This window comes from Botrytis fragariae (genome assembly GCF_013461495.1).
Source record: "Botrytis fragariae strain BVB16 chromosome Unknown tig00000075, whole genome shotgun sequence".
NCBI classification, from domain to species: Eukaryota; Fungi; Ascomycota; class Leotiomycetes; order Helotiales; family Sclerotiniaceae; genus Botrytis; species Botrytis fragariae.
The window spans coordinates 399,867-426,530 of NW_023500995.1; the positions used below are offsets into that span (position 1 = coordinate 399,867).

A 26,664-nucleotide genomic window follows, 5' to 3' on the forward strand; every position below is an offset into this window, starting at 1 on the left:
TATCCTATTTCTTCTGTCCCGCGTCGATCAAACTGATCACATACACTGGAGTTTTATTGTCATTCAGCACATTCATTGACATGATTATGAACATCATTCAAGCATTAACACATGAGCTTTAGCGTGAACATACAGATGCTTTACTTCTGGGCATGTATCCCCGCTTTTTGTGAGAATACTGGAGTAGATGAACAAATTATATGTGGTATGAAATCTTGACTTTACATTAATCACAAATTTCGGCTCTAATTTAGAACTTAAAAAATTTATCTGCATACGTCCTCAAACGAAGCAATACTCGGACTAATATCCACGTTACAATCAAACCTAACCAAACTCCCCAGATTATTCCAAGTCCCGCAAGAAGCCTTGCATCCACAATGAATGATATCAACAGATTTCTCAATTCATCATTGATCAGCCACCAACTATACAACGGTATTCTAACCTTGGGAATAGTATCTGTCGATTTGATTGTTTCCAATGTTTCGGCCATTTTCCATGCCACACGATTGCCGATACTATCCCACGTTGCTTCTTCCGCCATTCTTCGACTTTCAATGCTCATGGCTGATCTCAATTTAAGATCGTTGCCAAGTTTGAGAATTTTTTCGACGAATCCTTCAAGGTTTGATGGGGCCACCAAATGTCCTGATCTATTCTCTGCAACAATTTCTGATGGCCTATTAATAGTCAGCTTGTCCCGAGTCCATAACGGGCTTAACTTACCCTCCTTCATCTCTTGCAATGACTGGTACACCACTCGCCATTGATTCTAGAACTACCAGACCGAAGGTCTCGGTAATCGAACAATGCAAAAATATATCAGCAGAAGCATAAGCTGAGGCTAGTGCCTCGCCTCTTAGCATTCCGGTGAAGAGGACCTTTCCCTTCATCACTAGGTCTGCGAACAAATCTTTTATTTCATGTTCAACGCTTTGGCTCTGATTGCCTCCCACTATGATGAGCTTGAAAGGGAAATCTCTCTTGACCAACCCCTCTGCTACCTCACTCAAGAACTCAAACCCCTTTTCTGGTGCAAGTCTAGCTACACAGATCATGATAAGCTCGCCATTCGGAGCCCAGTCCTTTCGATATTTCTCTAATCGTCTCGAGGGATGGAACATAAAACCATCAACCCCTCTTCTCAAATTCATCATCTTTTCCACCTGTATACCTGTCTTGACTAGATATCTTTTCACAAATGTACTTGGATAAAATATTGCCTTTACACCCTCCCATCGAAAAAGATACCCTTGCACACTTCCAAATACCCAAACTGCCCATCTGTTTAATGGTGTTGGAAACAATATCTCGCAATAGCCTGATAAATCTGTTTGAAAATTCAGTAGCACGGGAACTTGCTCTTTTTTCTGCTGCTGTCTTAACTGTAACAAGATCTGGAATCCCAGAGATGCAGGACTTGCAAGGTATATTAAATCTGGTTTTGATCCAAAGGTCCTAGTATATAGTTGCGACAAACGCACAGGATAAACAACTGAAAGTTCGGGGTTGTAAGGTAATGGATATCCTCTTAATCTCACTTCGACATGATTGGTATCGTGTGTTGTGGGAGCAATTGGAACTGCTCCGGTTGAATTATGGGGTGCGACAACTGCGACAGATACACCATTACTGCGAAGATATTCCACCAAGTTTAAAGTCGTTCTGCTCACACCATTCACAGGTCCAAATGATTCTGTGGCGAGGAGGATGCGCTTTCCCTTGAGAGCTGCTGGGAAGTTTAGAGCTGTATTTGGATTTGGACAATCTTTGGATAGGTCCATTCTCAAATCCATTTATCCCACGTATTGGAATTATATTCCGAAAATTTTGAGGCCAATAGAGGAGCATCGACTTTATTATCTTGTTAAAAAAAAAGGCAAATCTTTGAGTGATACCCAACCAACAAACTGATAAGGTCTTTCATTGGGTTAGACTCTCCAGGCACGCGCCTAGGTCGTTATATCACGATTCCCATTATTCACCCCCAGCAATCAATTCTTAGACACATTTCTACTCAGCATGTCCTGACTACACACTTTGATAATGCTGTATTCCATGCTGTGCACAATCTCTGTCTTATTGGATGTTTGTTTGTAAGATCTTACAACCTCGCTCAACCAATGAAAGGAAAGATCATAGGTCCACGTGGGGAAATTCCTGGTCCTGATTTTCGGAAAGCATTTAACAATTCAATTATTCGTTACTTCATCTAGAAAATATACATTTATCATATGTCTTGTCACAGGACAATCAGTCTTGGGGAAAAACATGCTACCAACGGTATCGTTTGTTTTAAGATGAGTCATGAACCAGTATTGCTGTCAACGTGTAAGAATTTGTTGGCTATCGTTTTTTGTCGAGCATCTTAGGATTTCTTCGTGATTATGTCCTGGTGATGAGTGATTCGAATTTTAGGGAGTTTTATCGATATCTTCATGATGTTATCTCTACGATATGACGGAGGGTGACTATTCTCAGTTGTGGAAGTGTACCTTCTGTTTCTATCATCTGTTCCTTCCTAGTCTATCCTCAATTCCCGTTCTTCTCATGCTTCCATCCTCATTATCTTTATCTACTATAGATCTATAGAAACTCACATGTCAAAAAATTCTCAACATCACCACAGTTTCTGTTCTTTTCTTAAATTCATACGGTCCACATTTCAGCACCTTAGATCTTGATCTTCAGTCTTCTCAAGCTTTTCCAAATAGTATATGCGCTTTCTAGATATCTTCCACATTTCAAAGAAGACATAAATCTCCAAACATGCCACTAAAAGATTCGATACCACTAGATACAGACGAGAGTACCCACGATATATCAACCGCACCCACAACACCTGATGGCAGTCTTACTTTCAGTCCCTTATTACAAGCTTTGAGTCTAGATGATGGAATGGCATTCGAAAATTCTCTTAGAAGTGAAAACTCGACGCATCGCCTTGTACAAAATGTATGTTGTGTCGGTGCGGGGTACGTTGGTATGTAATCTTCCAGTTCCCAGATCATCCTGACGAGGAACTGTATTGATATCTGGATATTAGGTGGTCCAACAGCAGCTATCCTCGCGCTCCAAAACTCACAAATAAAATTCACAGTTGTCGATAAAGATACTTCTCGCATAAATCAATGGAATTCAAAACACTTACCAATCCACGAACCAGATCTACCAGAGATTATACGTATATGTCGTGATGGATCGAGAGCGTTCTCATTTTCCAATGATCCGTCGACTGAAAATGCTGAATCATCATCTGAGAATATATCCGAACATACTGATCATGTTTGCATTCCAGCACGATCACCAAATTTATTTTTCTCGGACAATATTGAGAAATGCCTAGGCGAAGCAGATATAATAATGATCGCAGTCAATACACCCACAAAGACTTATGGAATAGGTGCCGGAAAAGCAACGGATATGACGGCTGTAGAATCAGTTGTGCAAGATATTGGAAAATATGCAAAATCTGGAGCTATAATCGTAGAGAAAAGTACCGTGCCTGGTCGAACTGGTGAATTTATCAAAGATATCGTATAGCATCCCCCACTCCCTTATTACAAGAAAGATGATTGACACATCCTTCAAGCTAGCAATTCTCCGTCCTAATGAGATATTCTCAATCCTCTCATCTCCCGAATTCCTATCCGCAGGTTCCGCTGTTCAAGATCTCTTACATCCAGATCGTATTCTCATTGGCTCTTCTCCCCCTCACATCTTCAACCTTGCAGCCCACTCCCTCGCTTCCCTCTACCATTGGATCCCTTCTCAAAAACTAATCCACGCCACCACTGCCTCTTCCGAACTATCGAAGCTTGTTTCCAATGCCATGTTAGCCCAGCGAATAAGTTCGATCAATAGTATTTCCGCGATTTGCGAAGCTATCAATGCGGATATTGATGAAGTATCTTTAGCTGTGGGTCTAGATTCTCGGATTGGGGGCAAATATCTAAAAGCGGGGATTGGATTCGGAGGGAGTTGTTTTAAAAAGGATATCAAATCTTTGATTTATCTAGCTGAGGGATTGGGGTTGGATGAAGTGGTGGCTTATTGGGAGAGTGTATTAGTGGTTAATGAGTGGCAGAGAAGGAGATGGGTGGAGAGAATTGTAGAGAAGATGGGTGGTGGATTGAGGGGAAAGAAGGTAGTGGTATTGGGGTATACTTTTAAGAGGGGAACTGGGGATGTGAGGGAGAGTTTGGCGAGAGAAGTAATTAGGATGTTGGGCCAGGAGAGACCGGGGGAAATTGTGGTTTGGGATGATGGGTGTGGCGAAGATGTATTGACGGAGGAGCTAAAAGACGTAACGAGTGTGAGGGTAGAAGAGGATTTATATATGACTTGTGAAAGGGCAGACGCGCTTCTTATCTGTAGAGAGCTGGAAAATTCTACAAAGGGAGAAAGTGAGGAGGTAGTTGACCCGAGACCATTTTTCGGGTTTCCTTCGGAAATGGATTTGGTAGAGTTAAGAAGATATCTATCATCGCATTCTTGCGCAGAGGTAGATGTAGATGATCCACTAGGAAGGACATATCCCGAGCCACCTTGCGAAGAAAGTTGCGCGAAATGTGAGTATGGCAAAAACACAAATGTAAGAGAGGAGCAGGTCATCGACTGGAAAAGAATAGTCGAGGGGATGAAAGCACCAAGATGGATATTTGATGGAAGGGGTGTTGTTGATAGGATTGAACTGGAGAAGATTGGAAAAGGTGTGGGAGTAGAGGTTAGAGTTGTGGGAGTGGGGGCGGGGGTGGGAAGGCATGGATGGTAGATTAATCAGTGGTCAGACATATGGTTATCTTGACAGAGGTGAAGAAGATAATTAATGGGAGTTACTGAGAGTTATACTACATAACATGAAGCGTTAAGGCTGGCGACTTGGTCTCTGACTGCTCAGTCGAGTATGACCCGTAGATTTTGGGGGTAAACTAGCTGTTATATATATATGAGTTTGTGAATACCAAACCCAACCAAGGAATCTCCATCCTTTGAATGTGATTTACTTTTGTCTATGTATCAAGAATTCATCTTACTAATTATGACGTCTTGCCGAATAAATGAACGATCTACATTGTTACATCTTCGCTCCTATTCACGTTCAAAAGTCTTACCAAATCTAAAATTCCTCCCTGAGGTGTTGCAAGAGAGACCTGCCATCTCGACACCGCTGCGACAAGTTTCTTATTCGGTTTCGAATAACTTACACTGCAGCGTGAAACTTCACTGTGTCTCTCATATCTGAAAGATCAGGACTCGGCTTTGCAAGCTTCTTTATCGTCATTGACTACACATTTGTTCGTATTTTGTACTTTGAAATGAACCACAAATATGCACTGTGCCATATCGTACGGAATTCTGGGAAATCTTGAAACTTTGGTGTTATGTTGAGCCATGCGATGTCCTTTCTCGGTGTTATCGGGGAGCTTTCTTCAAGCTTCTTGGGTATGTTTTCGCAGAGCGTAAGATTGGCTGTCGGTTGTTTTCATTTGAGGGGATATGTGAAAAGTGAACTAAGGTGAAGTCGGAGTAGATTGAAGTATGAGTGAAGTGATAGCCACTAGTGCAGTTGCCAAATCTGTGCCTCTTGTCACCAATACTTTATTTTTTCCAACAAACTTTTGAACCACAAACTTATCATTTTATGAACCGGATGAAGTCTTTTCTGTCTTTTTATCATACCAACAGCTTGCCTTCTTTAGTTATATTCACTCACTCAGTTACTATCCTGGAATGCTTCCAAACCATGCCTGTTTACGGCTTTTCATTCTTCTTGCATAGGAGATGAACTGAACGCTTCGAGCGTATTATTCGAGGCTTGATTGAGCCTTAAGTTCTGAGGTCGAGACATGATCATGTGATATGAACAGTCTCCCAACTTTCCTTACCTAGCCTAATTCTTGGAAGACTGTTTATCAATCACTACGTCTAAGAGAGTTCACTGGCATCGGAAGACCACTGATCCACTCTCTGAGGAGTAGCGATCGATGTAAAGCATTCAGTGATGTTTACACAGTAATCATGTGATTTGTCAGACGAATCCCGGAAATCCGGCACAGGTTCGCCGTCAACGATCAGCTCTTTGCGTTTGTACAGCACCATACTACCTTTGGGTCATACTCCGCGTATTACTAGATCCTATGTGAATATAGGGGCCTGTTCATGTTAAGTACAGGAGCGGCGAAGTTGCAGCCGCTCAGTGATGCCCAGTATGCTGTGCATAAGCTCGTGGTATGATGGACCCTAATCATTTGAGTCATGGTGCCTTGGTAGCGAGTTTGAAACTGCAAAGGGTACAGAGCGAGTTTAGATTGTTATACTTTGACCATTTGACCAAGATGCCATGGAAGTTGAAGCAAATGTAGGAGTAATACACTTATTGAAGTGGTTCATTTGTTTCGCTTACTAAGGATGCACAGACAGCATGTTCGCATTGCAATTCCACTCGAATTTCCCGATCAATCATATTCTTTGTTTCTTTGCTTCTTTGCCACAATCATATACCTTAGAAATGACAAAAGCTTGTCATTTGTAGGGCGTGCAGTGACAGTTTAAGTAGTCAATTGCTGGAATGTGTCAATCTGTAGTCTGGCGACCGTCCCTTGATCAGCCCTCCCCGTACGAGAAAGTCAAATATCTTCCGTTGAACGAACCCCAAACAGAAATCTATGTCGTACCATATTTAGATTCTCGGACTCGAGATAGTTTTCTCTTTCCGTTGGAACTCTCACGGGAACTGTCCGAGCACCCATATGTGCCTGCAATCTATTTCTCGATGAGTTTAGTATCCCGAAGAACATCTGAGCGTTCGTACAGTCTGTACCAGTAGATAAATTAGTTTCATCCCGCCATCGGCAGCCACGTCTATGGGCAACTTTGTAGTGAATGATTCCATCTTATCGAGCAAGTAGTCTGATAAAACCCAATTTTCGCGTATGGAGACCAGGTCCAAGCTATAATGCGAACTGTTCTAATATTAAGGTAGAGTGTTTCCCTTTTCTCTCGCCCAGTAGGTGGAATTGAAATCATTGCATTGCTGGCTCAATACTCAACGATTTTTCAATATGCAAATCCCTCCACCTCAAGTTCTGTCAACCTTTCCGCAACCGAACTACATCGACCCAGTAACTAGAGGACCCGTACTTCTCATAATAACTGCCGTTTTTCTTCCTCTTGTATACATTGTGGTTGGTTTACGAACCTTTACACGGATTTATCTATCCAAACATTTCGGTATTGATGATGTATTCCTTCTAATCGCTCTCGTCCCGACTACAGTCTGCGCTGTTATTGCACTTATCGCCCAGGAACGTTGGAAATGGAATCGCCACATTTGGGATGTTGCACCGGGTGATGCCGAGTTTGGACTCAAAATATCTTTACTGCTAGAGTGTTTATTCGGACTTGCTGTTGCATTAACGAAAATATCTTTGCTCATCTTGGTGATGCGGGTTATGTCCAGAGGAACCGGTGTACTTAAACATTTAGCTATTGCTATGATTGTGGTAGTGGCATGTGAAGCAATTGCTTTTGATGTTGTCATTGTCAACAATTGCAGGTATGATGATCAGATTTGCTGTAGGATTGAAAAAATTGCTGATCATACACAATAGTCCCATTTCGGACTACTGGAAATTATCTTACTCGCCTCAAAATTGCATCGATGAACGAACACATTTACTTGCAAGCGCAATCATTAATACTTGCTCCGATTTCTTTGTTTTCTTCTTACCTATACCTACCGTGTTTAGCCTTCCCATACCCTTTCGTCAACAATTAATGCTTTTCATCCTCTTCGCTGCTGGATTGGTCGTTTGTGCTTCGGGTGTTGTTAGGATATGGTATATACACGCTACATATTCATCATATGATAGAACTTGGTTCTCATATCCATTATGGATATCTAGTGTATTGAATTTATACATAGGAATAGTAAGAATCCCTCAATCATCTGCCGTTGTCTCACATCAACAATTTGTGATATTAACCCCGATTACTCTAGATATGCACCGCACTCCCAGCTACGAAACCATTCTTCTCCACATTTCTCCCGTCTCTGTTCGGGCATAGCACTCAACCTTCGGACGGAAGTCTATACAAATTATCGGCCCACAACCCTTCCAAGGTCAGAATGCATCCATCTCAAAACGAGCTCAAACGACCCGAAGAATCTTTCAGCATTAGCGACATACCAGATCCAATGGCTGAAGGAACGGAGATTCCTGATTATATGAGGAAATCCAGACAAATGCTTCCGCTATCATATCTGGATTCTCAATCATCAAATCGAGGATCATCGAATCGGCGATCATCACTACAAAGATCATCAAATCCGCCATCATATCATCATCAGTCTTATCAAACTTACGATACTCAAGATATGGAATTTGACGAAGCAAGCCTGAGTATTGGCTCATACTTAGAACGCGGATCCGCTCGTTTAACCCAGCAATCGGATAGAACATATCCAAGTGACCGCTCAAGTTTAAGCACTTTCGTCACCGAAGAACCTGGATCGCCACACTCATCACGATTCGCTAGCAGTTTGATGGAGGTCCCATATACTTACAATCAATTTGGCAGAGCACACGAATTACGTCCATCCGAGAGTCAAGACGTCCTGATACATGCAAGATAAGAAGTACTGACGAGTCATACACACTTGTGTGTGAGACAAATCATCTCAAAGCCTAAAGAATTCCTGCAGAGAATTCTAGATTTGGGACACTGCAACCGCTCGGTGAAGAGATCTTAATCACGTGACTTAGCACATAATCCTAATTAAGCTCCTCAGGATCTTCTATGCGACCTTCAAGGGTATGAAAAAATCGATGCGGGGTTGTCATGCATTAGAACAATTTGAACCGCATAAAATCGGTCAAGGTCAGATGTTGCGTTGTTTTTCACGACAAACTGTTTTCCCTTTCATACGAACTCGCCCACTTTATTAGGCTGGCGGGGAAGAGAATTGGTAACATTGTCGGTGAACGGAGGTTGCGGATGTAATGCGCAATAAGAAGAGGTTTTGCAGGATTTTCACTCTCATGTCATGACCACATGGACATGAACATGGACATGAACATGAAAATCAAAACACCTGGGTATCTACCGGCTAATGGACTGTGCTGTGATAGTGGGCGAATGATGAACATTTGGGAAATATGCTGATCGTTGTATCTTTCACTTGTGATGAAGGAATATCAGATGACTGAATAATCTGGGATCTATGTATCCATCCGATCATCTTTTTTTGAAATTCAGCTGATTAAGGTAAATTAGATATATACCTAACTATCGAAGCTTATTTTGTTAATTCGTGTTTGTGGACTCTTGTGATACCCCAGGGCTTTGAACTATCTTCCTTTTGGTCCAATGAGTTCCATCCAATCCGACCCTGGAATCGGAGATATAAAAAAACCCATCACTTCAACCCCTTCATGAACAGTGCAGCCCCAGGGAAAAATTCGGTAAAGTAAATTGGTGGCTGTAAAACTTGTACCTTTGTAGCGGAACCACACAACCCCTACCAAATCCATTTGGAAGAAGAGCATCGACCTAGAATCGAGATTTTTTTCATGGATTTGGCGATAATAAGACCGTACTCGATATCTAGCCCAGTCGTCATCGTGAATATTTTATGCATGTTGGATGCAAGGCTTATTAGGTATCAGGTAGAGGAAGCGATGAATAGACTCACTCATACGACTGAGTACCATAGAATGAAAAGGGAAGATTCAGATTGATCACTTATACGGTCCCGAAATACCTGGATCAATCACGTACAGAGACTCAGAGCAGAGAGAATCCCGTCCATGCTTTTTTGCGTTGCTTGGCTTGGCTTTCCACACAGAGTAGAGGGAGTAGTGAGGGTACTCGACTAACTCAAGAAGATCCGACATATCACAATACTATAGTGAACTACTAATATTAAACGATCTACATATAGCTTTCACATTTTTCAATTTTTTTTCAAATGAATTGGTTCCCAAATTTCTGAAATACCCGCTTCATCTTAATGTTTCTTAACAATGGCCCTGAGGAAGGTCGTCTTGAATCACCAAAGTTTTGTAAATAGTCAGGTGTTCCATCAACCGGTAGGTTGGCGTCAGTCTGCTCTCGTGTTGGATTCGAATGATCTACAGCGTCTACGAAATGAGGAAGAAGGAAAAAACCCCCAACAATAATTCCGCAGCTCAAAACGGGAACAAGGTTTCAACATCGATTATCTATAGGTAATCTAGTACATGCAATTATTATTATACATACTTCACAATTTGACGTGTTTGATCCTCTTACGTTCTTTTACACTTTTCTTTTCCAAAAAACACCGAATACTTTCCTATAATAGGGGAATATACTCCGTCCGCATACTTCCACCTCGAGGGAACCTTTTACCGCTTCTTTCGCCCACCTTTCCGACCAGCCTTTCGAGTAGGAATTCAGATCCCCACTACGCGTACCGCCGATTATTAAGTTTGAAGAAGAAAACTTATATCACTCAGAGAAAGTACCACAATAGATTCACAAGTCTCGGAATTTAGATCTTGAATTTTTCGGTGCGGCACATCACAAAAGAAAATCAACGAAGAACTAGGTACCATTAGTTTTGACGTCAACGTTACCGTACAACAAGCTTTCGTACTACACACATCATACAATAATACATCAACCTCGAAAGCATAGAAGATAGCACGATAATGGTGTAAAATAACATTGGTGATCATGTTGGAGGAATTTAGAAGTTGGAAGGAAAAGCCCGATCCATAACATATAACGAAATTCCCCTCCATCCTCCCCCTCATTCCGAGACGAAAAACTCAGATGCCATATTGTCCATGGCACCCCTTCCAACACACGTAGCACGAGCTGTGCTTCAATTTTCCTCGAGAGATATTGGAGACAATACGAATGAAGGTCAAGATGTATCGATATCCGAAGGATTGGTTTTGCAAAAACTCGCATTGACATTTGCAACTGCTAGTGTTGCTTCTTCGATTCTAGCTTTTTATTGGTTTGTTAGAATGAGACGTTCGTTCAGACACGAGTGAGCTTTACCCCATTTACCCCTCCATTTTTATGACCATGTGCTGATAACCGATTAGTCTCATTATGCTATTAATTCAAAGTGATATGTTTAAAGCTTTGTGGTTTATGGTTTTTCCAATCGTTATCTTTTTACATGGTCCTGTAGCAGATGATTCCAAATTTTGTCAAATAAGTGGATTTTTCTTAGCTTTAGGAATTGAAGCGTCAGGTTTGAGATACTATTCCATACGTGTATCAACATTTATTGATTCGAGTATAGATATTTCGGTTCTGATGGTTGCTGTACATACTGCGTTGTATATTTTCAGACCTAGATCCTCGTCTGGTGAAGGGGGTCTCTATCCATATCGTAGGATAGCTTACACCATTTGGATAGTCTTTCCACTGTTAACAGCGTCTCTGGCTTTTGTCAATGATCATGAAGCTTATGTTGGTCAAGGAACGTATTGTTATCTACCAGTACGACCGTTTTGGTATCGGTTGGCTTTAAGTTGGATCCCTCGATACATTATTTTCATCACCATTGTCACTGTTTATGTTTCGATATATTTCTATGTACGATTTAGGTTTCGTGGATTCGAGAACAGTCATTCTCAAGATAGTTGTGATTCGACCAGACGCAATCAAGTACGAAGGAGTCTGCCTCCTCCAGCTCTAATTCTTAATGGACCCGTGACTGAAATAAGGCGTCCTTCCGCTGCTTACGTTACCGAGAGAAGGAAACAATCCTCGTCAACTTTGGAATCCCTCGCCAATATGAGGAACAATGCTCATCAATTTATGTGGACTTCAGTATTCCACTCTCGCAATCGAACTCACTCCGTATCTCCTCCATCAGAGATTTCTGCACCGGATACTGACTCATACGCTGGAGCATCAACACCACAAATCGTATCCGAGATAACCAGTCCAGCTCTCTTAATGCCACAACAAATACTCAATCCACTTCCTCACGCTCAATTGCGAAGTACATCATGGAGAGAAAGTATTGCCAGGCGACTGTCTCTCGACTCGAATGGTTCCGTTTACATACATCCCGCTGCCCTTCAACAACAAAATGGATCAGCCGAACAAGGAAATCCTTACGATATGCATCTTGTTAATTCTCGCGGTCAAGATTTAACGGTGTCGGAAATGATACGCACACGAGAGAAAATCCGCCGTCAACTTAGATTTCTATTTATTTACCCTTTGGTTTACTTGGGAATGTGGACTATCCCATTTGTATCCCACATTCTACAATTCAATGATAATTTGGCGGTCAATCCGCCGTTTGCGATTAATTTATTAACTACAGTTTTTATTTGTGCACAGGGTGCTGTGGATTGTTGGTTATTTTCCACCCGTGAGAAGCCGTGGAAACATATTCCCGGAACGGAACGAACATTTTTCGGGAGTCTAAAATTCTGGGTTATCTTTTTTGGGGAGAGGAAGGAGAGACAAAGACATGGGCCGGGAAAAACGAGGAATGAAATGGCTAGGGAAGCGCGACAAGCGTATAAGAGAAGAGATCAGGAGCTGGCGCAGAGGAGATTCGAGGCGCAGGCGGGTAATGGTGTAGTAATGGAAAGAGGAAGAGGCGATAGAAGTTGGTGGGATGTTGAAGGGGCCGATGGATTGGGAACGGTTGGTGTTGGGGCCGGAGTGGCGGCCATGACGCCTGTTCAGGAGGAATTTTCGATTTCGACGGATGGGGAATCTGAGGAAGTGAGTGGGCCTTCGGACCCGGTCCGAGAGCATGATCCCGTTAATACGAGTGCCAACGACTCTGCAGTTAATGGGAAAGAAAGAAACGGTGATGTTTAATGGTTGGAAGGCACAGAGTATATGATTAATCAATGACGGTACATACATCGGTAGGCATAGCGTTTGAGCATTGCATAATACGGCGGCATAGCATATGGGGAAGGCATAGCATATGGGGAAGGCATAGTCAAGGGCATACATCCTGGCGTTCGAAACGGAATCAAGCATTTTTGGGAGTTATGGTATTGCATATGTATAAGCATTGGGTATGGATATGGATATTGACCGGCGAGTCTACGGACCCGGTACTGGGTGGGACAGGCGTTGAGGTTATTTTGCTTGTATATAAATTCCGTATTATCGGATACATTGATATAGGTAGAATTAAATCCTATCTTAAATACACGCGGTGGTTGTTTTTATTTGTCGTTTGTAGGTGCTTCGTAATTATACTTTGTTTATGGTAGGATATCGGATAGTACGAATTTCCACCCATAATCAGGAACTGTCAATGTTGGAAAACAACATGATATACAAAACCAGTGTTTTAAATCATTTGGATCTATAGGTAGTGGAATCAGATATTAAAACCTTCTATTTCTTAGAAAGCACTCCTGCCGTTGGAACTCCAACCCTAATGTGGTAGTCTCACCTGACTTTTGGGGTTGCACTCTTAGTAAAGAAGGAAGGAGCACCAAACAATGTTTACTATTTAAGAAGCAATTATTCGAATTCTAAAGACTTGTTCAGCATCATATTCTTCTCAATAACAACAATACTCAATACTCCATACTTTTTCTCAGTAACAACAACATTCAATAGTCCATCATTAACCACAACAATGAACGGAAACTACTCAAATAGGAGCCGCTCAAAGAAGAACCGTTCGAACGGAATCTCCTTGAACGGGAATTTCTCACATGGGAACCTCTCGAATGGGAATAGCTCACATGAGAACCTCTCGAATGGGTCGTCGCATAGCCCAGCGCCTCAACATGAATGGAAGAATTTATTCAAGGTCCAAAAAAAGGGGCTCGAGAAATGTCAAGCCGAATTGCAAGAATCACAGTTAGAATGCTTGCAACTCCAAGAGCAATGTGAAAAATTGCAGGAAAGCTACAAGGAACTCCAAGAGGCATGGTCAAATTTGTGGATAGAGCAGGAAAGAGATTGGCAGCTCCGGACGGAAACTGCCAGAGCTTTTCGAGAATTTCAAACGGCGTACGAAGCAGAAAGAATACAACGACTTCCAACTAAACAAGCACGAAAAGTATTTCACGACATGTTATATCAGAGAGGTTTGCAGTTAGGAAGTGGAACGGCACAAAATACGACGGTGGATTCGAACCCTTTTAACTCCTATTTTGGTCGCAGCGCCTTCGAAAATTTAGTGCAGCGTGCGATGCCAGACCAATCTCTGCCTTTACGACCTACACTCAACCCAGCAGCACCTGTCTTTTCGGGGTCTCTTAATAATACTCATTCTCACTATGCTGACTCGACGTATCAATCTTCATCATCACAGGAGGGGGGAAAGGGAAAGGAACCTGAGATGTTCAATGATTCAGGTGTCGAGAACGGCAGCGAGGTCACATCGCCATTAACACCATTGAGTCCGAGTCAAACAACTTTCATGGTTCCACGGATGCGACCCAAATTTCCTCGCCGCCATAATTCGGACTCTTACCTGACTGACATGCGAGCCGGCAGAGCTTCTACTCCGGAATAAAAGACGATGTTGGGACTTGAAGATTCTACTAAGATGTACTTCATATGTCCCGTAGCTTGAGCTAGGTATAGGGGAGAATATGACATACTTACTTGCACTTACTTGTGTTGGTCTCCGCAACTCGAGAATTTTATATGAAGCGTTTTCTAATTGAATTGCGCAAAAGCGAGATATGTATCAATAGGAGGGGTAGGTATTTTCCGAGGAACAGGCACAGCATTATACGTCTTTCCGGGGGGGTTTAGATTTGTTTTCTGAGAGGTACAGGCATCATTTGTAGGCAGCGATCCACAAGTTGTTCAGTATAGACTGATACAGTCACAGCTTGCAAATGCATGTACACAGCATTAGATTATTGTTAACAAATGGAGATACATTCTGTATCCGAAATATTGTGTACTCCTTCTTTCTTTGAGCAGCATACTAATATCGATGCCTCTGTTTTTTTTTCCTTTTTGCAACAGTTCGACGGCAACGCAGTGGAAGTATAAGGGAAAGACATAAAGTAGGACGATGCATAATTTACGTATCTCCGGATAATCCCAGAATGATCCTCCATTCTGTGATATGAACATTTACATAATGGCTCATTTGCCATCGGTTCTTCTTCTCGTTGTCTATCCTAGCAAAGATATCGTATTCATACAATATTTATTGCTCATTGTCTTTTGCTGGGCTACGAAATGTATGAGTCTCAAAACAATATTGGTTCTCATTCGCCATCATCAATCGACGGTATGCATGATAGAAGCTGGTTTACATTCAAATGGTCCTTGGGCAGTTAATCATCTGGCATCATCCTAGCTGGTAACAATATACACACTCGGGGTCTCGTATAACTATAGCTGCGGGACGGCTAGTAACCGTAAATTAAGGTCTTTCTAGTGTGCAGAGTGTTGAATACTCTGACCTTGCTTCGCTTCGCTTTGCCTCGCCTCCTTCTCGTCATATCACTAGGCATACCTTGATCTTGTGATAATTGATCAGATTGCTGTCCAAGAGATTGACTTACTAAATCTGATCGAATTTTTTGTGCATAAAGATCACGTCGATATCTAACATGCGCAGTCAGTGATTGAATTTGCGCGAGCAAGTCTGCCATCTTTATCTGCAAATCCTCTCTTGATGATCTATCAGATTCATCACTTCTATCTTCATCCTCTCTCTTGAATCTCTCTCCCCCGCCCGGATTGTATTGGTCATTGTTGTAATCACTCATACTTGATAGCTGGTTTTTGTTGTGTTGTGTGTTTTCTCGAGGTTGAAATATTTCGCGAAAATTCAAATCATAACAATGAGTAGCTCAGCACAGGGAATTCAAAAGAAGCGATTGTTCTTCAATTGGTTACGACTGATTGAATTGTAATTTTTTATTTTTTTTATCTACTATCTAGTCTATTGAGAGCTGTATGCTGGAATGAAGGGAATCGTAAAGGGATGTCTGAGAACCATTGTTCTCTCTTCACACTGCTCTGGATTCTTTGGAAGAACGGTGGATACAAATCGTGTTGGCTTTTCTACACCTTCGTCTCTCCACGCTCCATCTATCACTATTCTTGGGTATTATTTTATTCCATCACTGCTTTTGTCCTTGTCTTAGTCTTCTTGGTATATGTCGCATCGTCCTGTTCATACTGTGTGGATTTGGCGTCTACATCTGGGTCTTTGCCGAGTAGTGGTTCCAGACTCGATGCTTGTTGAAGAGATATTTCTCCTCGTATCATATCTGGTAGCTGAGTTTGAAATTCAATCATGTCCGATATATGCTTATGCTGCTGTTCCATGATAGTGGCAAGGATCTTTTGCATTGCCTGCTGGACATCCTGCATTTTGTTCTGGGCCTCTCGTTCTCGATACTGCCTCTGAATATCTTCCGCAATACAATCCTTTAACTGTGATGTCCAATTGGTCAATTTTTGGACCGATTCATCCAGCTTCTCTATTTGACCATTGTAGTACTGGAATTTCTGATCTCGGGTCTTCTGTATCGTCTCATTACGATCGTTTTGTTCCTCTAAAAAGCGTTCCAAATCCTTCATCTTATCTTGCATCTTCTCATTTCGATCGTTTTGCTCCTCTAAAGAACGTTCCAAATCCTTCATCTCATCTCGCATCTTCTCATTTTGATTGTGTTGCTTCTCTAGAAGTCGTTCCAACTCCTTGGTCTTATCTTGAATCTTCCCATCTTGATCGTATTGTTCCTCTATGCGCCGTTCCAAATCCTTGACCTTATCTTGAATCTTCCCATTTTGATTGTACGGCTCCTCTAGACGTCGTTCCAACTCCTTGGTCTTATCTTGCATCTTATGAATAGGCGGTAACGGAGATTTAATCACTTTCCTTGCTTTATTTCCATAATTCAAGCCTAGGCGATTCGAGACATGTCCTGGTCCCTTCGACATGTTTGGATTGCTTCGATTAGATGTACGTCTTTATTTGTTGAGTATTGAGGTGACGATTAGCAACGCATCTTCTGGCTATATTGGTATCTCAGCGCCAATCTTGAATGTAATGTATTGAGAACTAACATACCTTACTGAGCAGCGAATTATCTGTCGAAGTGAAGTGAATAATGAGTGTACACTTAGTGATAATGATCCTAGAACACAATACTAGCGGTATATTATGAGTGAAGTCTATAATAACAGATAGATGAAGCGAAGTATACAATATGAACGAAGTGTATACTATGAATGAAGTATACAATAACAGGATTGAGGATAGTCTTTATCCTTGTTTATTTTGATCTTTTATGGGATGGTGTTAAGAGAGGGGAAAGCACGACTAGAATGAGTATACAGGAAATCACATAAGAAGGTGCGACTTGAACCACTTTCTAGACTTATGAATGATAGCTAAAATATGCATTTATTACAGTCGTAGCGAAGTTGATGTAACTCACAGTTTTCGTGCTCGCTAAATCAACCATCCTCACAATTCTTCTGTGGTCAATTATAATATACAACTGGAAATTGTATTTTGATCAAGTTCTTGATCTATGATTCAATATCAGAATTCAGGAGCAGATGAGAATTTGCGAAGACTTTTAATAAAGAATATCACTCAGAACAGGGCCTCTAAGTCCAGGGAGCACCTGAGAATCATGGAAGATAGATAGAAAGGGCTGATGTCGAGCTGATGATACAACAAATCAGGATATGAAGGAAAGTTTAAAGGTACGATATATTCAAGAGCCTACGGATAAATCATTGGCAGCTTATCAATTACTCGGCAATTGTTAGACAATCAACCTTCCCCCTTTAATTTTTCTCAACTTCTTATTAGTAAGTACTTCGTAACTGCCGTATGATTTCATCTACGTCGTACTTGGCTCGCTCCTAGAACAAGGAAAGCTTTGTCATCCTCCCATCCCACCTGTCTCCCTTCCTTCCTCACAACACCACTCAAAGTGACCAATTCATTCTATAACCTACTCCCACCACCTACTCGTCCTTAGTCTCCCTCATCTTCCCATCTCTGCCGTCTCCCATGTCTCCGGAGTTTGTCTATCTGATCCGCCTCATCCTCGATATCCTCCTCACCCCCCTCTAACTCCTCCCCCAACATATCCCTACACAACTTCCCCAACATCCCCACAATTCTCTCTATCCCCTCCAGTTCCCTCTTAAGCCCCTGCAAACTCATCTCATCCTTCTGTCTAATCCTCCTCACTATATCTCCTAAAACATCTACTTGTGTTTTAATCTGTTCCCAAGCTTTTCGATCCTCAATTTTCTTATCCTCAATTTCCTTGTCCTTCTTATTCTCCTCATTTTGCGCTTGATCTTGATCTTTGTCCTGACCTAGGGAATTTGAAGGCTTTGGAATCCCGGTCCCCCATAACGCGGGATCATATGGGTGGAAAAGGTTTGACATTGTGGGATTGTTGAAAGGGGAGGGATATTCCGAGGTAGAGGTTGTAGAATTCCCCGATTTATGAGATTCTTTCTTTTCTTTTTTAGATTCAAAAGAGAAGTGATTTTATGAGATTAAATGAAAGATACAAAACCTTTCTATACCTAGGGTTACAAGGGAGTCTTATACTAAAAAAGCATGCCAAATGATCATCGTGGGAACTTTGTTTGATGTAGTTGGTGAGCACTTGAATTTTCATGTGATGATCATACCTACTGATAACTAACAACTGACAAACATTTTCCACATTAAACATTACCTTTATCGTCATTCGTCTCATTCACCTCCCAATGACATCTTCTCACTATTTACAAACTTCTTATTATCCAATCAACCATTTACTATCCCATTCACTTCCTACTTCTCCTAATCCAGTCATCACTTCTAATCCACAAGGAACAACTTACCCTCATCTCTTCAATATCGCTTGATATCCTTCCATTCCAATCCGAGGTCCCTTCATATATCCAATCTCCATCAATCGTCCCACCACACTTTCAACGCATACCTAGGTAGCATTCAAAACATCTTCCTTCCTCTGAGCTACATTCATTCCTACTAGGTACCCGCTAATTACTCCCATACCCAACACCCAGTCGAGAAAAATCCAACTCAATCTCCCAAATTCCAACTTCCAGCTTCCGACTCACAGCACCGATTCTTTTCTCCTCCGGCTTCATTTTATAACTCCTTTCTCCTACCCTGCTCCCAGAATCTAACCCTGATTCATCTCATCACACTTCCCCTACTTTTCCCTCGTCCCTTACACTTCCCCTACATCTCCCCTCCCCCCTCGTCCACAGAGAAGAGAATCCTCACTCCTAATCCTCACTCCCAACGATTCCTCACAGCAGTATAATCCGACTAATCTTACCAACCTCAAATCACAAATCACAAACACCACACACACACACATATATACATATATATACATACCTGTCTACAACCTCAAATCTCTCAGCACACCCCCATCCCCATCCACATCCACATCCATATTCGCAACAACGCCACAAAAAGATTCTCTGACAACCACAATCCAAAATCTTTAACCCTTTAATTCCAACCATCTATTTGAATGTGAACTTGAATTTAAATCATGAGTTTGGTGCATGCATGCCTAGTTTGTGCATTTATACATGTATACATAATAAGCAACTAAACAAATTTTATCTTCGCGGGGAGAGTCTCCAGAGAAGGAGTGAAGAAGACAGCAATCAAAGAAACCCCAAATCCATCGCTCTCGAGGTTCCTCGGAGAAATAAGGAACCCGATAATAAATTACAGAGAATGAAAGCAAGTATACGCGAGATCCCTCCTATCTTTTCTTCGAAGCCCGTAATTCGCATCGTGAGAAAGGAAGAGAGACCACTATACCTCTGAGAAATAATTCGGTACCAATAGTAATCCGCGGTATAGTCATTCGACCTATCCAAATCTATCGAAGCATGATAGACTTGCGGATTTTTACCCATGCTATCTTTCTAGAGTATCTTGTCTATTCATCTCTTCCTCTAGATCTCAAATCCCCAAACTTACAACCCAGTATAGTATACTATATCATAGACTTATCTCCCAAATTGAAACACACCAATTCATCAATCCCAAATCTTCAAATCCCCTCTTACATTTCACATTTCACATTTCAAAATTCATCATTCATCGTTCATCATTCCAATCCTCTCTCATCCCAAATTCTTCTCCTGTTCCCCTATTCCCTTTTCTCCTCCTCCCATCCCCATTCCTCCTCCTTTCCCATCCAAATCCACACCCACATTCACAACACTCCTTAATTTGAACAAAGAAAAATTACGTATAATAAACAATCAAGAATAATACTATATCCCATACACCACCATCACTTCGCCTCACCTCACCTCACTTCACCACTATCATATCCATATATCACAACCACTATATCTCACTCAATAACTATTATATCATAAACTATATACACACAAACTCTTGTAATTATCTAAAGTTTTTATATTATTATCATCACTATCATCACTATCATCACTATCATCACTATCATCACTATCATCACTATCATCACTATCATCACTATCATCACCATCATCACCATCAAATTGTAACCCTCTCACATCAAATCACTATTACACCACCATTCCACCACCACCACATCACACCACATCACACCACATCACAAACCCACGTAAACACAATCATAAAATCAAAATCTCATAATCATCTCCTCATTTCATCCCGCTATTAACAAGGTACAACTAAATCCATGATTCACATCATGTCCCATCATATCATATCCCATCTCATCATTTCAAATCATAACATACCATATCAACTCATAAGAATTCATCCCGCCATTACCAACCCTATCAATATCAATATCAATATCTATATCAATCAAATCTTGCTCACTCTATCTGATCCCATTCCATTCCCCTTATTCCCACCCCTATTCTCCCCACCGATACCTACATCGTAGCGAGTCCGACCGCTGTTGTACTGCCAAACTAAACTAAACTAAACTAACCACCCACCATCTATCCCTTAGCAGCCCCGCATCCCCTATCCCCTCTCTAATTCCTCGGCTAAGCTAGCCTCTTCCACCAAACCCCTCTATCTCCCTCTCTCCCCCCCCATCCATCCATCCACCCTATCGTTTCCCCCCCACATTCTGACCACTCAAACTCTCTCCCACCCCCAACTTCTGCGAACTCGCACTTCTCCCAAACCCCACCACCTCCGGCGAAACCCTCCCACTCCCACCACTCATGATCGCCTCTCCCCCATTCTTCCTCCCCTTCTCATTAGGCGTCACACTTCCACTCACACTCTGCGAACTACTTCCCTGCGTAATCGCCGCACCACCATCACCTCCTCCAACAATCAAATCACCCCTCCTCTCACCTTTCCAACCACCATTCCCTTCGCTACACTCTTCACGATGGCTCTTCGACTCACACCCGTCGCATCAATATAAACCAATCCCACATTCATGACCCCACCACCGATATTACGAGAAATATTACCCGCTTCCGGTCCATACTTATGTTCCACCACCGTAGTAGCAGCTGTGGATGTCGAAGCCAGGAGATTACGACCCGCTTGATCAATGCCATCGGCGATAGTAGAGAAAGCCATCATGGATTTATTGAGAATGCCCGGTTTGTAATTATCCACCGGCTTACCATCTGGACCGATTCCTTTATGAGCTTTCTGGTTACGTTTTGCGAGAGTGGCACCAATGTTTTGTGCGTATTTTGTTACCTGTCCTACGGTTTTTGCAGAGAGACCAGCGGCGCCTTCGGTAAAGGTATGAACCTTGCGAATGTGAGCGTGAGTGGTGGGAGTAAACGTCATGGGTTTAGTGGTGGGAGCGGATTTCGTCGTATAGTTGTCGGCTTGAGATGTAAGGGTTTTAGAAACATAGCTGGAGGTTGTTACGATGAGACGGGAGGCCATAGCAGCTGTGGAGACGAGATTGGAGGATTTGTAGGCGGGGTGCATGGCCATTTCGAGGTAAGCAGGAGATGCTGGGGCGACGCCAATGTTGAGGGAGCCATCTTGGGGAAGAGTGATTTCGACTGGATCTATAGAGGTTGTTAGAGATATGAAGAAAGAAACGCGAATGAGGTTACAAGGCCAGAAACAATATACATACCTTTCGATCCCGGTTTCATTTTTGCATCTTCAACCACATGAAACCCTTCTCCCAATTCACCAACCACGCTACCATTTTCCTCATCCACCAAAACAATCTGTCCACCCGCATGAGAACTCGCACTTCCCGAAACATAAGCTTCTCCTGGCGCAAAATCCGACGGATTATACGCAGGCAAGGGTTCCTTTGTAGATTTCGCCTTTTCTTTCTTCGGGCGAGATGATTGTGGAGGTGGTGCACGCTCTAGGAAAGCTGTACACTGAGCCAATATAGTTTCAAAAGTATCGACATCATCTTGGTTAATCTTCGATGCTCCTACGATTGGGAATTCGATCTTGGTAAAGACGCCACTGTCGGGTCCCAAGTCCCATCGTGGAATTAGGTAGCTGCTGGGTGGTTGGTGATAGATTTGGGTTGTAGCTGGGAGAGGAAGATCGAGCTCGGGAGGTAGATGGAGATGAAGATAGAAGTCTTCTTCTGGGGTTTGGGATTGAGGATCTGCGATTGAGAGACCGGAGAAGGGGGAAGAGGTAGGGACCATGAGGAGAGAGAGGGTTTGAGGTCCATTTGGGGTGAGAGATTCTTCTTTGCCATTTTCGATGTGATATGCATTGATGCCATTGATGGCATAGAGAAGCTTCGGGTCCTATGTGATATTAGAATCTGCGAATGGGAAATTAGAGAAAGGGTGAAAGAGGTGTTACATTATGTCCTGATGCCATCTTGATATCTCGCGTGAGCGAAACTGTAGGAGATCTACTTTGTAGAAAATCGGTGCCGTTTGTAAACAATGAAGGATCAATAGCCTCTATCCTATCTACCAGAATATCGTATCTTTGCAATCAACAAACTACCCTGTACAGTGGGGGATTCCAATACGAAGAAGCCGATGAAGATGAAGATGGAGATGAAGACAGCAGGATTTATTATTTCCAGAACAAAATACACTTAACTTTCTCAAAGAATGAAATCTAATCACCACTCTTAAGGAGGGCGGTTATTCAAAAGATCTTACGCGCTTCAAACAGTTTGGTGGTAGCCAAGAGAACATGCAACAGAGCCAATGGCGATGACGTACAAGGAATATCAAAATCAGGGCGTTTACCATTGCCCCTCCTTCCTGAAAGTGTTGCGGTGAATGTGTAAAGTGGCTGAGGCGAGAGATCATCCTCCAAGGCTTTCCACTCGATGTTTATCTTGGGAACGCATACTTGCGATTAAGTATTGAATGAACTTACGAATGTGTAAATACATAGTAATATATCACACATTGTATCTTCCACGAATTAAACATGAATCGAGACTTTAGATGAAATCTTGGATTCACCACTGACCTCTCACCTCGCACCTCTCACCTCGCACCAAATCTCAAATCTTGATAAAGGGTTTGATAGTTCATGTATGGCTGAAAAAAGTGGCTGAGCTACTCCAAGCAAAATGGGTTAAAATCTTACATGGAAAAAGAAACACATGAGAAGCAGCTCAATCCAGTAATTTTGCGAGTTTATTTTGCGTACAACACGAAAAGCGCTCTTCACGATAATGTATCTAGTGATCATCGATTTCACTCCTCTGATGTTATTTTAAGAAATTGATTAGTTAGCATTTGTTCTCATTCTTCACACCGTGTTGTTGAGAACTCCATGATCTTTTTAAGGGTGTGATTTCTTTTTCTCCAACGCCATGCCATGTCGTATCAAAGCGATCACCCCACCATTCAAACATTCAAAGCATGGAGCGGGAGTGTCATTCAGGTCAGGCATCGACGCAAGGTAATTTCGTCCTTTTCTTCTTCGATTCTTTCCCGAAGCAACGCAACACAACGCGACGGGATATAGGAGATATTCCTAGAAGAGAGAACGGGGACCAAAGAGATGCAATTCATCCCCTGCGTACATCATCAGGGAGAGGAGAGGACTCGAGATGTCTTGCGTATCCATGGATGTGGGGAGAGGATTGAATCCCCGAATTGGGTATACAAGCTCAAGAGACCGACAGGTATTAATTATATTTATATTCAATGTATGTACACGCACGGGTGAAGTTGCGAGTTACGCAACAGTCTTGGTATGTCACGATATTGTTATGGGTTATCGATGGGGTTTCCTCCTTGGACTTGTTACTTCCGAATGAATATGTATGTTTTGCAGTTGGGGTCTTGGATGGGCTGGGGGTGATGCGGAATTTCATGCTACACAACTGAATGGCATGCGTGAATGGGGGATATGGTGACAGTAGGTATATGCTACACAATTGGATGTTTGAACATGGGTTGATTATTGCAGTGTGCTATTTAGCCAGAAAGAGGAGGGATTCTGCAGCGTAAGATTCTCGAGTCTCTACGCTCAAGACTTTACTTGCATATTATGTTATTCTGACAGCAGCTTTGGAGATGCAAGCAGATATGCAAGAGAAGAGGCAGGTGGGTTTCGTTGGCTATGTACTGTACTCTATGCTCTAATACCTCCGTTGCCCGCTGTATGTGATACCAAACCATGAACACGACGTATCGAATCGAGCCGAGTTGTCAGCATTGAAACATTTATGTGGAGGGGATTTTTCGATGGGGAATCTGGTGATCCGGATGAATACAGTATCTAGGTATGGTAAGGATTGCAAAGCGAAACCGTTCGAATCCATGGTTTGAGATGCTTATTCACATGTATGTAAGAATTTGGAACGGCAAACGGTTGTGGTGTGGAGTGAACATATGTTGTAGTTATGCCTTGTAGATTTGAAATTTCTCATCTGGGTCCTGTCTCGTTCTAACATGATAGCTCAAAGGGTTCAAGATATCTCCATCTCTCACGGGATAGCAGGACATGATAGACTGGGTGAACAAACTGACATGTCGACGTGACACATGGATGCTTTTCAGTCAAGCATCGTACCCATATCAACATTTCAAGTCACGCAAGGAGTGTTCTCCATCCCGAATACGTTGATCAATGTAGACGCAAGTCGCATATCTAGTGCAAAGTAGGACAAGTAGGGGTTCTCGAGTCAAAACGATGATCTGGATTCCCCCGCATCTGATTTTCTTTTTTCTAAAATTGAGGAAAGTACCTAGGAGGGAGGTGAAATTTACTAACAACACGAACTAGGATATTGATTGACTCGTGAAGCACATCACATCATTGATTCCAAGATGATTCGTTCACATGGCGGGATCTCAGATTCATCACTCATCAGTCTAGACTCATGTACGGTATGTGAATACTATACATTTCAAATACTTATATAATGGGGAATGAACAACATCATTCGTCCACGCCCAACTTTACTCAACCAATTATCGAGCACCGAACCCTTGATTCTCACCCCTCCGGAGCCAGGATATCTCTCTTTAGAGGAAGATCCGAAACCCCAAAATAAGAATAAGTTTGATCCACGCCGAGGCGGGTAGCTTGTGAGCACAACGTATTACATAAGAGTGAAGATGGAGCAAGAAGAAAGAACACAATGCATTGTACGATCGGTTGGGTGCACGGAGGTAGCCATCTTACGTTGGGGAGGAGTGAATGAATGTACGGAGGAGTAGGTAGGTAGGTAGGTGGTAGAGATAGATTGTGGGATTATCTTTCCTAGATTGTCTGTGTGTGATATCTGGTGCAAGATGCTCCGAGTATTTTCCTGAGATTCCAGACTGGATACGGAGGATGGTGGAGAGGGGTAAAGCCATTGCTAGACCGGAAAGCGGAAGGGGTTTCATGATATATGTTGACGTCTTCTTGTTGAGATCAAAAGTCTTTCTTTACCTTTCTTTTGGGGGACAAGAGAGAAGATGGAATGTATTTACTTTTTAATTGGGGTAGTGAATGTAGGATTGACGGAAAGAAGGGGAGAGGTAGAGGTAGAGGTAGAGGAAGATGATGGGAGAGAAGAAGATAATGAGAGAGCCATATATGAAAAATCTTCAAATACCTAGTACCTACCTAGTACCTACCTAGTAATTACATGTGAAGTTCTACAGATAATGTATATATTCATGCAATGAAGGGGGTGTGTCTATTGTCCTTTACATATGTAGATTAGGGAGAGATTTGTACTGCTGATGATTATCGAACTGCATATCGTTGAAGTAGATAGTTGAAGTAGATAGTTGAAGTAGATACATTTTGAGTAACTTCTGTGATACGGCTGGCATCTTACAATGAATTATACTTGATTGCATTCAATTACTCGAGTAGTCTGCACACCTAGGTAGATAAATGCACCGTGGCTGAATAACAAAGCTGTTAGACCGATGATGAATCAAATCATCATCTCTTATTTATATTAACCTATTATCATATTGTCATATTGTCATATTATTCATTCAAATTGCCATATATATATATTTCCAACTGTCAGGTAATTCCGTTATCCTCCTCATAGGATCCTATCCACCTACCACCTGCCTATCGGCCGACAATCATTACTAAAAGCCGATTCCAATCATTTTTCCTCAAATTATCGGATGACAAACCAACTTTAAACCTTTTACTCTTTCCTCTTACGACTACGTTTCTCTCTTTTCTCCGGCCGAGATCGCCTTTTCAGTGGCATTTTGCTCGGATCTTTCTGGCCATTCCAGCGCTCC

The 26,664-nt window shown here is 42.1% G+C and overlaps 9 protein-coding genes across 9 annotated transcripts; 4 read left to right on the plus strand and 5 right to left on the minus strand.

Moving 5' to 3' along the window:
* Nucleotides 1-250: 250 nt before the first annotated feature.
* On the minus strand, nucleotides 251-1,787 carry Bfra_005614 (putative glycosyltransferase family 4 protein; the record flags this gene model as incomplete). Its single annotated transcript, XM_037335996.1, has 2 exons — nucleotides 251-683; nucleotides 730-1,787. The coding sequence occupies 2 exons, from the start codon at nucleotides 1,785-1,787 to the stop codon at nucleotides 251-253; spliced, it is 1,491 nt and encodes a 496-aa protein (XP_037191206.1).
* Nucleotides 1,788-2,772: 985 nt separating this feature from the next.
* On the plus strand, nucleotides 2,773-4,777 carry Bfra_005615 (putative udp-glucose 6-dehydrogenase protein; the record flags this gene model as incomplete). The annotated part of the gene is made up of 3 exons (XM_037335997.1): nucleotides 2,773-2,986; nucleotides 3,050-3,540; nucleotides 3,596-4,777. The coding sequence occupies 3 exons, from the start codon at nucleotides 2,773-2,775 to the stop codon at nucleotides 4,775-4,777; spliced, it is 1,887 nt and encodes a 628-aa protein (XP_037191207.1).
* Nucleotides 4,778-5,931: 1,154 nt separating this feature from the next.
* Nucleotides 5,932-6,263, minus strand: Bfra_005617 (uncharacterized protein; the record flags this gene model as incomplete). The annotated part of the gene is made up of 3 exons (XM_037335998.1): nucleotides 5,932-6,081; nucleotides 6,124-6,141; nucleotides 6,177-6,263. 3 exons carry the CDS (start codon nucleotides 6,261-6,263, stop codon nucleotides 5,932-5,934), a joined length of 255 nt encoding a protein of 84 aa, XP_037191208.1.
* Nucleotides 6,264-7,067: 804 nt separating this feature from the next.
* Bfra_005618 (putative integral membrane protein) lies at nucleotides 7,068-8,641 on the plus strand (the record flags this gene model as incomplete). Its single annotated transcript, XM_037335999.1, has 3 exons — nucleotides 7,068-7,561; nucleotides 7,617-7,935; nucleotides 8,006-8,641. 3 exons carry the CDS (start codon nucleotides 7,068-7,070, stop codon nucleotides 8,639-8,641), a joined length of 1,449 nt encoding a protein of 482 aa, XP_037191209.1.
* A 2,197-nt stretch (nucleotides 8,642-10,838) lies between these two features.
* On the plus strand, nucleotides 10,839-12,855 carry Bfra_005620 (putative g protein-coupled receptor protein; the record flags this gene model as incomplete). The annotated part of the gene is made up of 2 exons (XM_037336000.1): nucleotides 10,839-11,047; nucleotides 11,106-12,855. The coding sequence occupies 2 exons, from the start codon at nucleotides 10,839-10,841 to the stop codon at nucleotides 12,853-12,855; spliced, it is 1,959 nt and encodes a 652-aa protein (XP_037191210.1).
* A 781-nt stretch (nucleotides 12,856-13,636) lies between these two features.
* Bfra_005621 (uncharacterized protein) lies at nucleotides 13,637-14,524 on the plus strand (the record flags this gene model as incomplete). The annotated part of the gene is made up of 1 exon (XM_037336001.1): nucleotides 13,637-14,524. The coding sequence occupies one exon, from the start codon at nucleotides 13,637-13,639 to the stop codon at nucleotides 14,522-14,524; it is 888 nt and encodes a 295-aa protein (XP_037191211.1).
* An 856-nt stretch (nucleotides 14,525-15,380) lies between these two features.
* Bfra_005622 (uncharacterized protein) lies at nucleotides 15,381-16,926 on the minus strand (the record flags this gene model as incomplete). Its single annotated transcript, XM_037336002.1, has 2 exons — nucleotides 15,381-15,698; nucleotides 16,105-16,926. The coding sequence occupies 2 exons, from the start codon at nucleotides 16,924-16,926 to the stop codon at nucleotides 15,381-15,383; spliced, it is 1,140 nt and encodes a 379-aa protein (XP_037191212.1).
* A 1,051-nt stretch (nucleotides 16,927-17,977) lies between these two features.
* Nucleotides 17,978-18,400, minus strand: Bfra_005623 (uncharacterized protein; the record flags this gene model as incomplete). The annotated part of the gene is made up of 1 exon (XM_037336003.1): nucleotides 17,978-18,400. One exon carries the CDS (start codon nucleotides 18,398-18,400, stop codon nucleotides 17,978-17,980), a length of 423 nt encoding a protein of 140 aa, XP_037191213.1.
* Nucleotides 18,401-21,074: 2,674 nt separating this feature from the next.
* Bfra_005624 (putative protein spg20 protein) lies at nucleotides 21,075-22,804 on the minus strand (the record flags this gene model as incomplete). Its single annotated transcript, XM_037336004.1, is given in 4 exon segments — nucleotides 21,075-21,371; nucleotides 21,383-22,011; nucleotides 22,083-22,728; nucleotides 22,787-22,804. The coding sequence occupies 4 exon segments, from the start codon at nucleotides 22,802-22,804 to the stop codon at nucleotides 21,075-21,077; spliced, it is 1,590 nt and encodes a 529-aa protein (XP_037191214.1).
* Nucleotides 22,805-26,664: the final 3,860 nt, after the last annotated feature.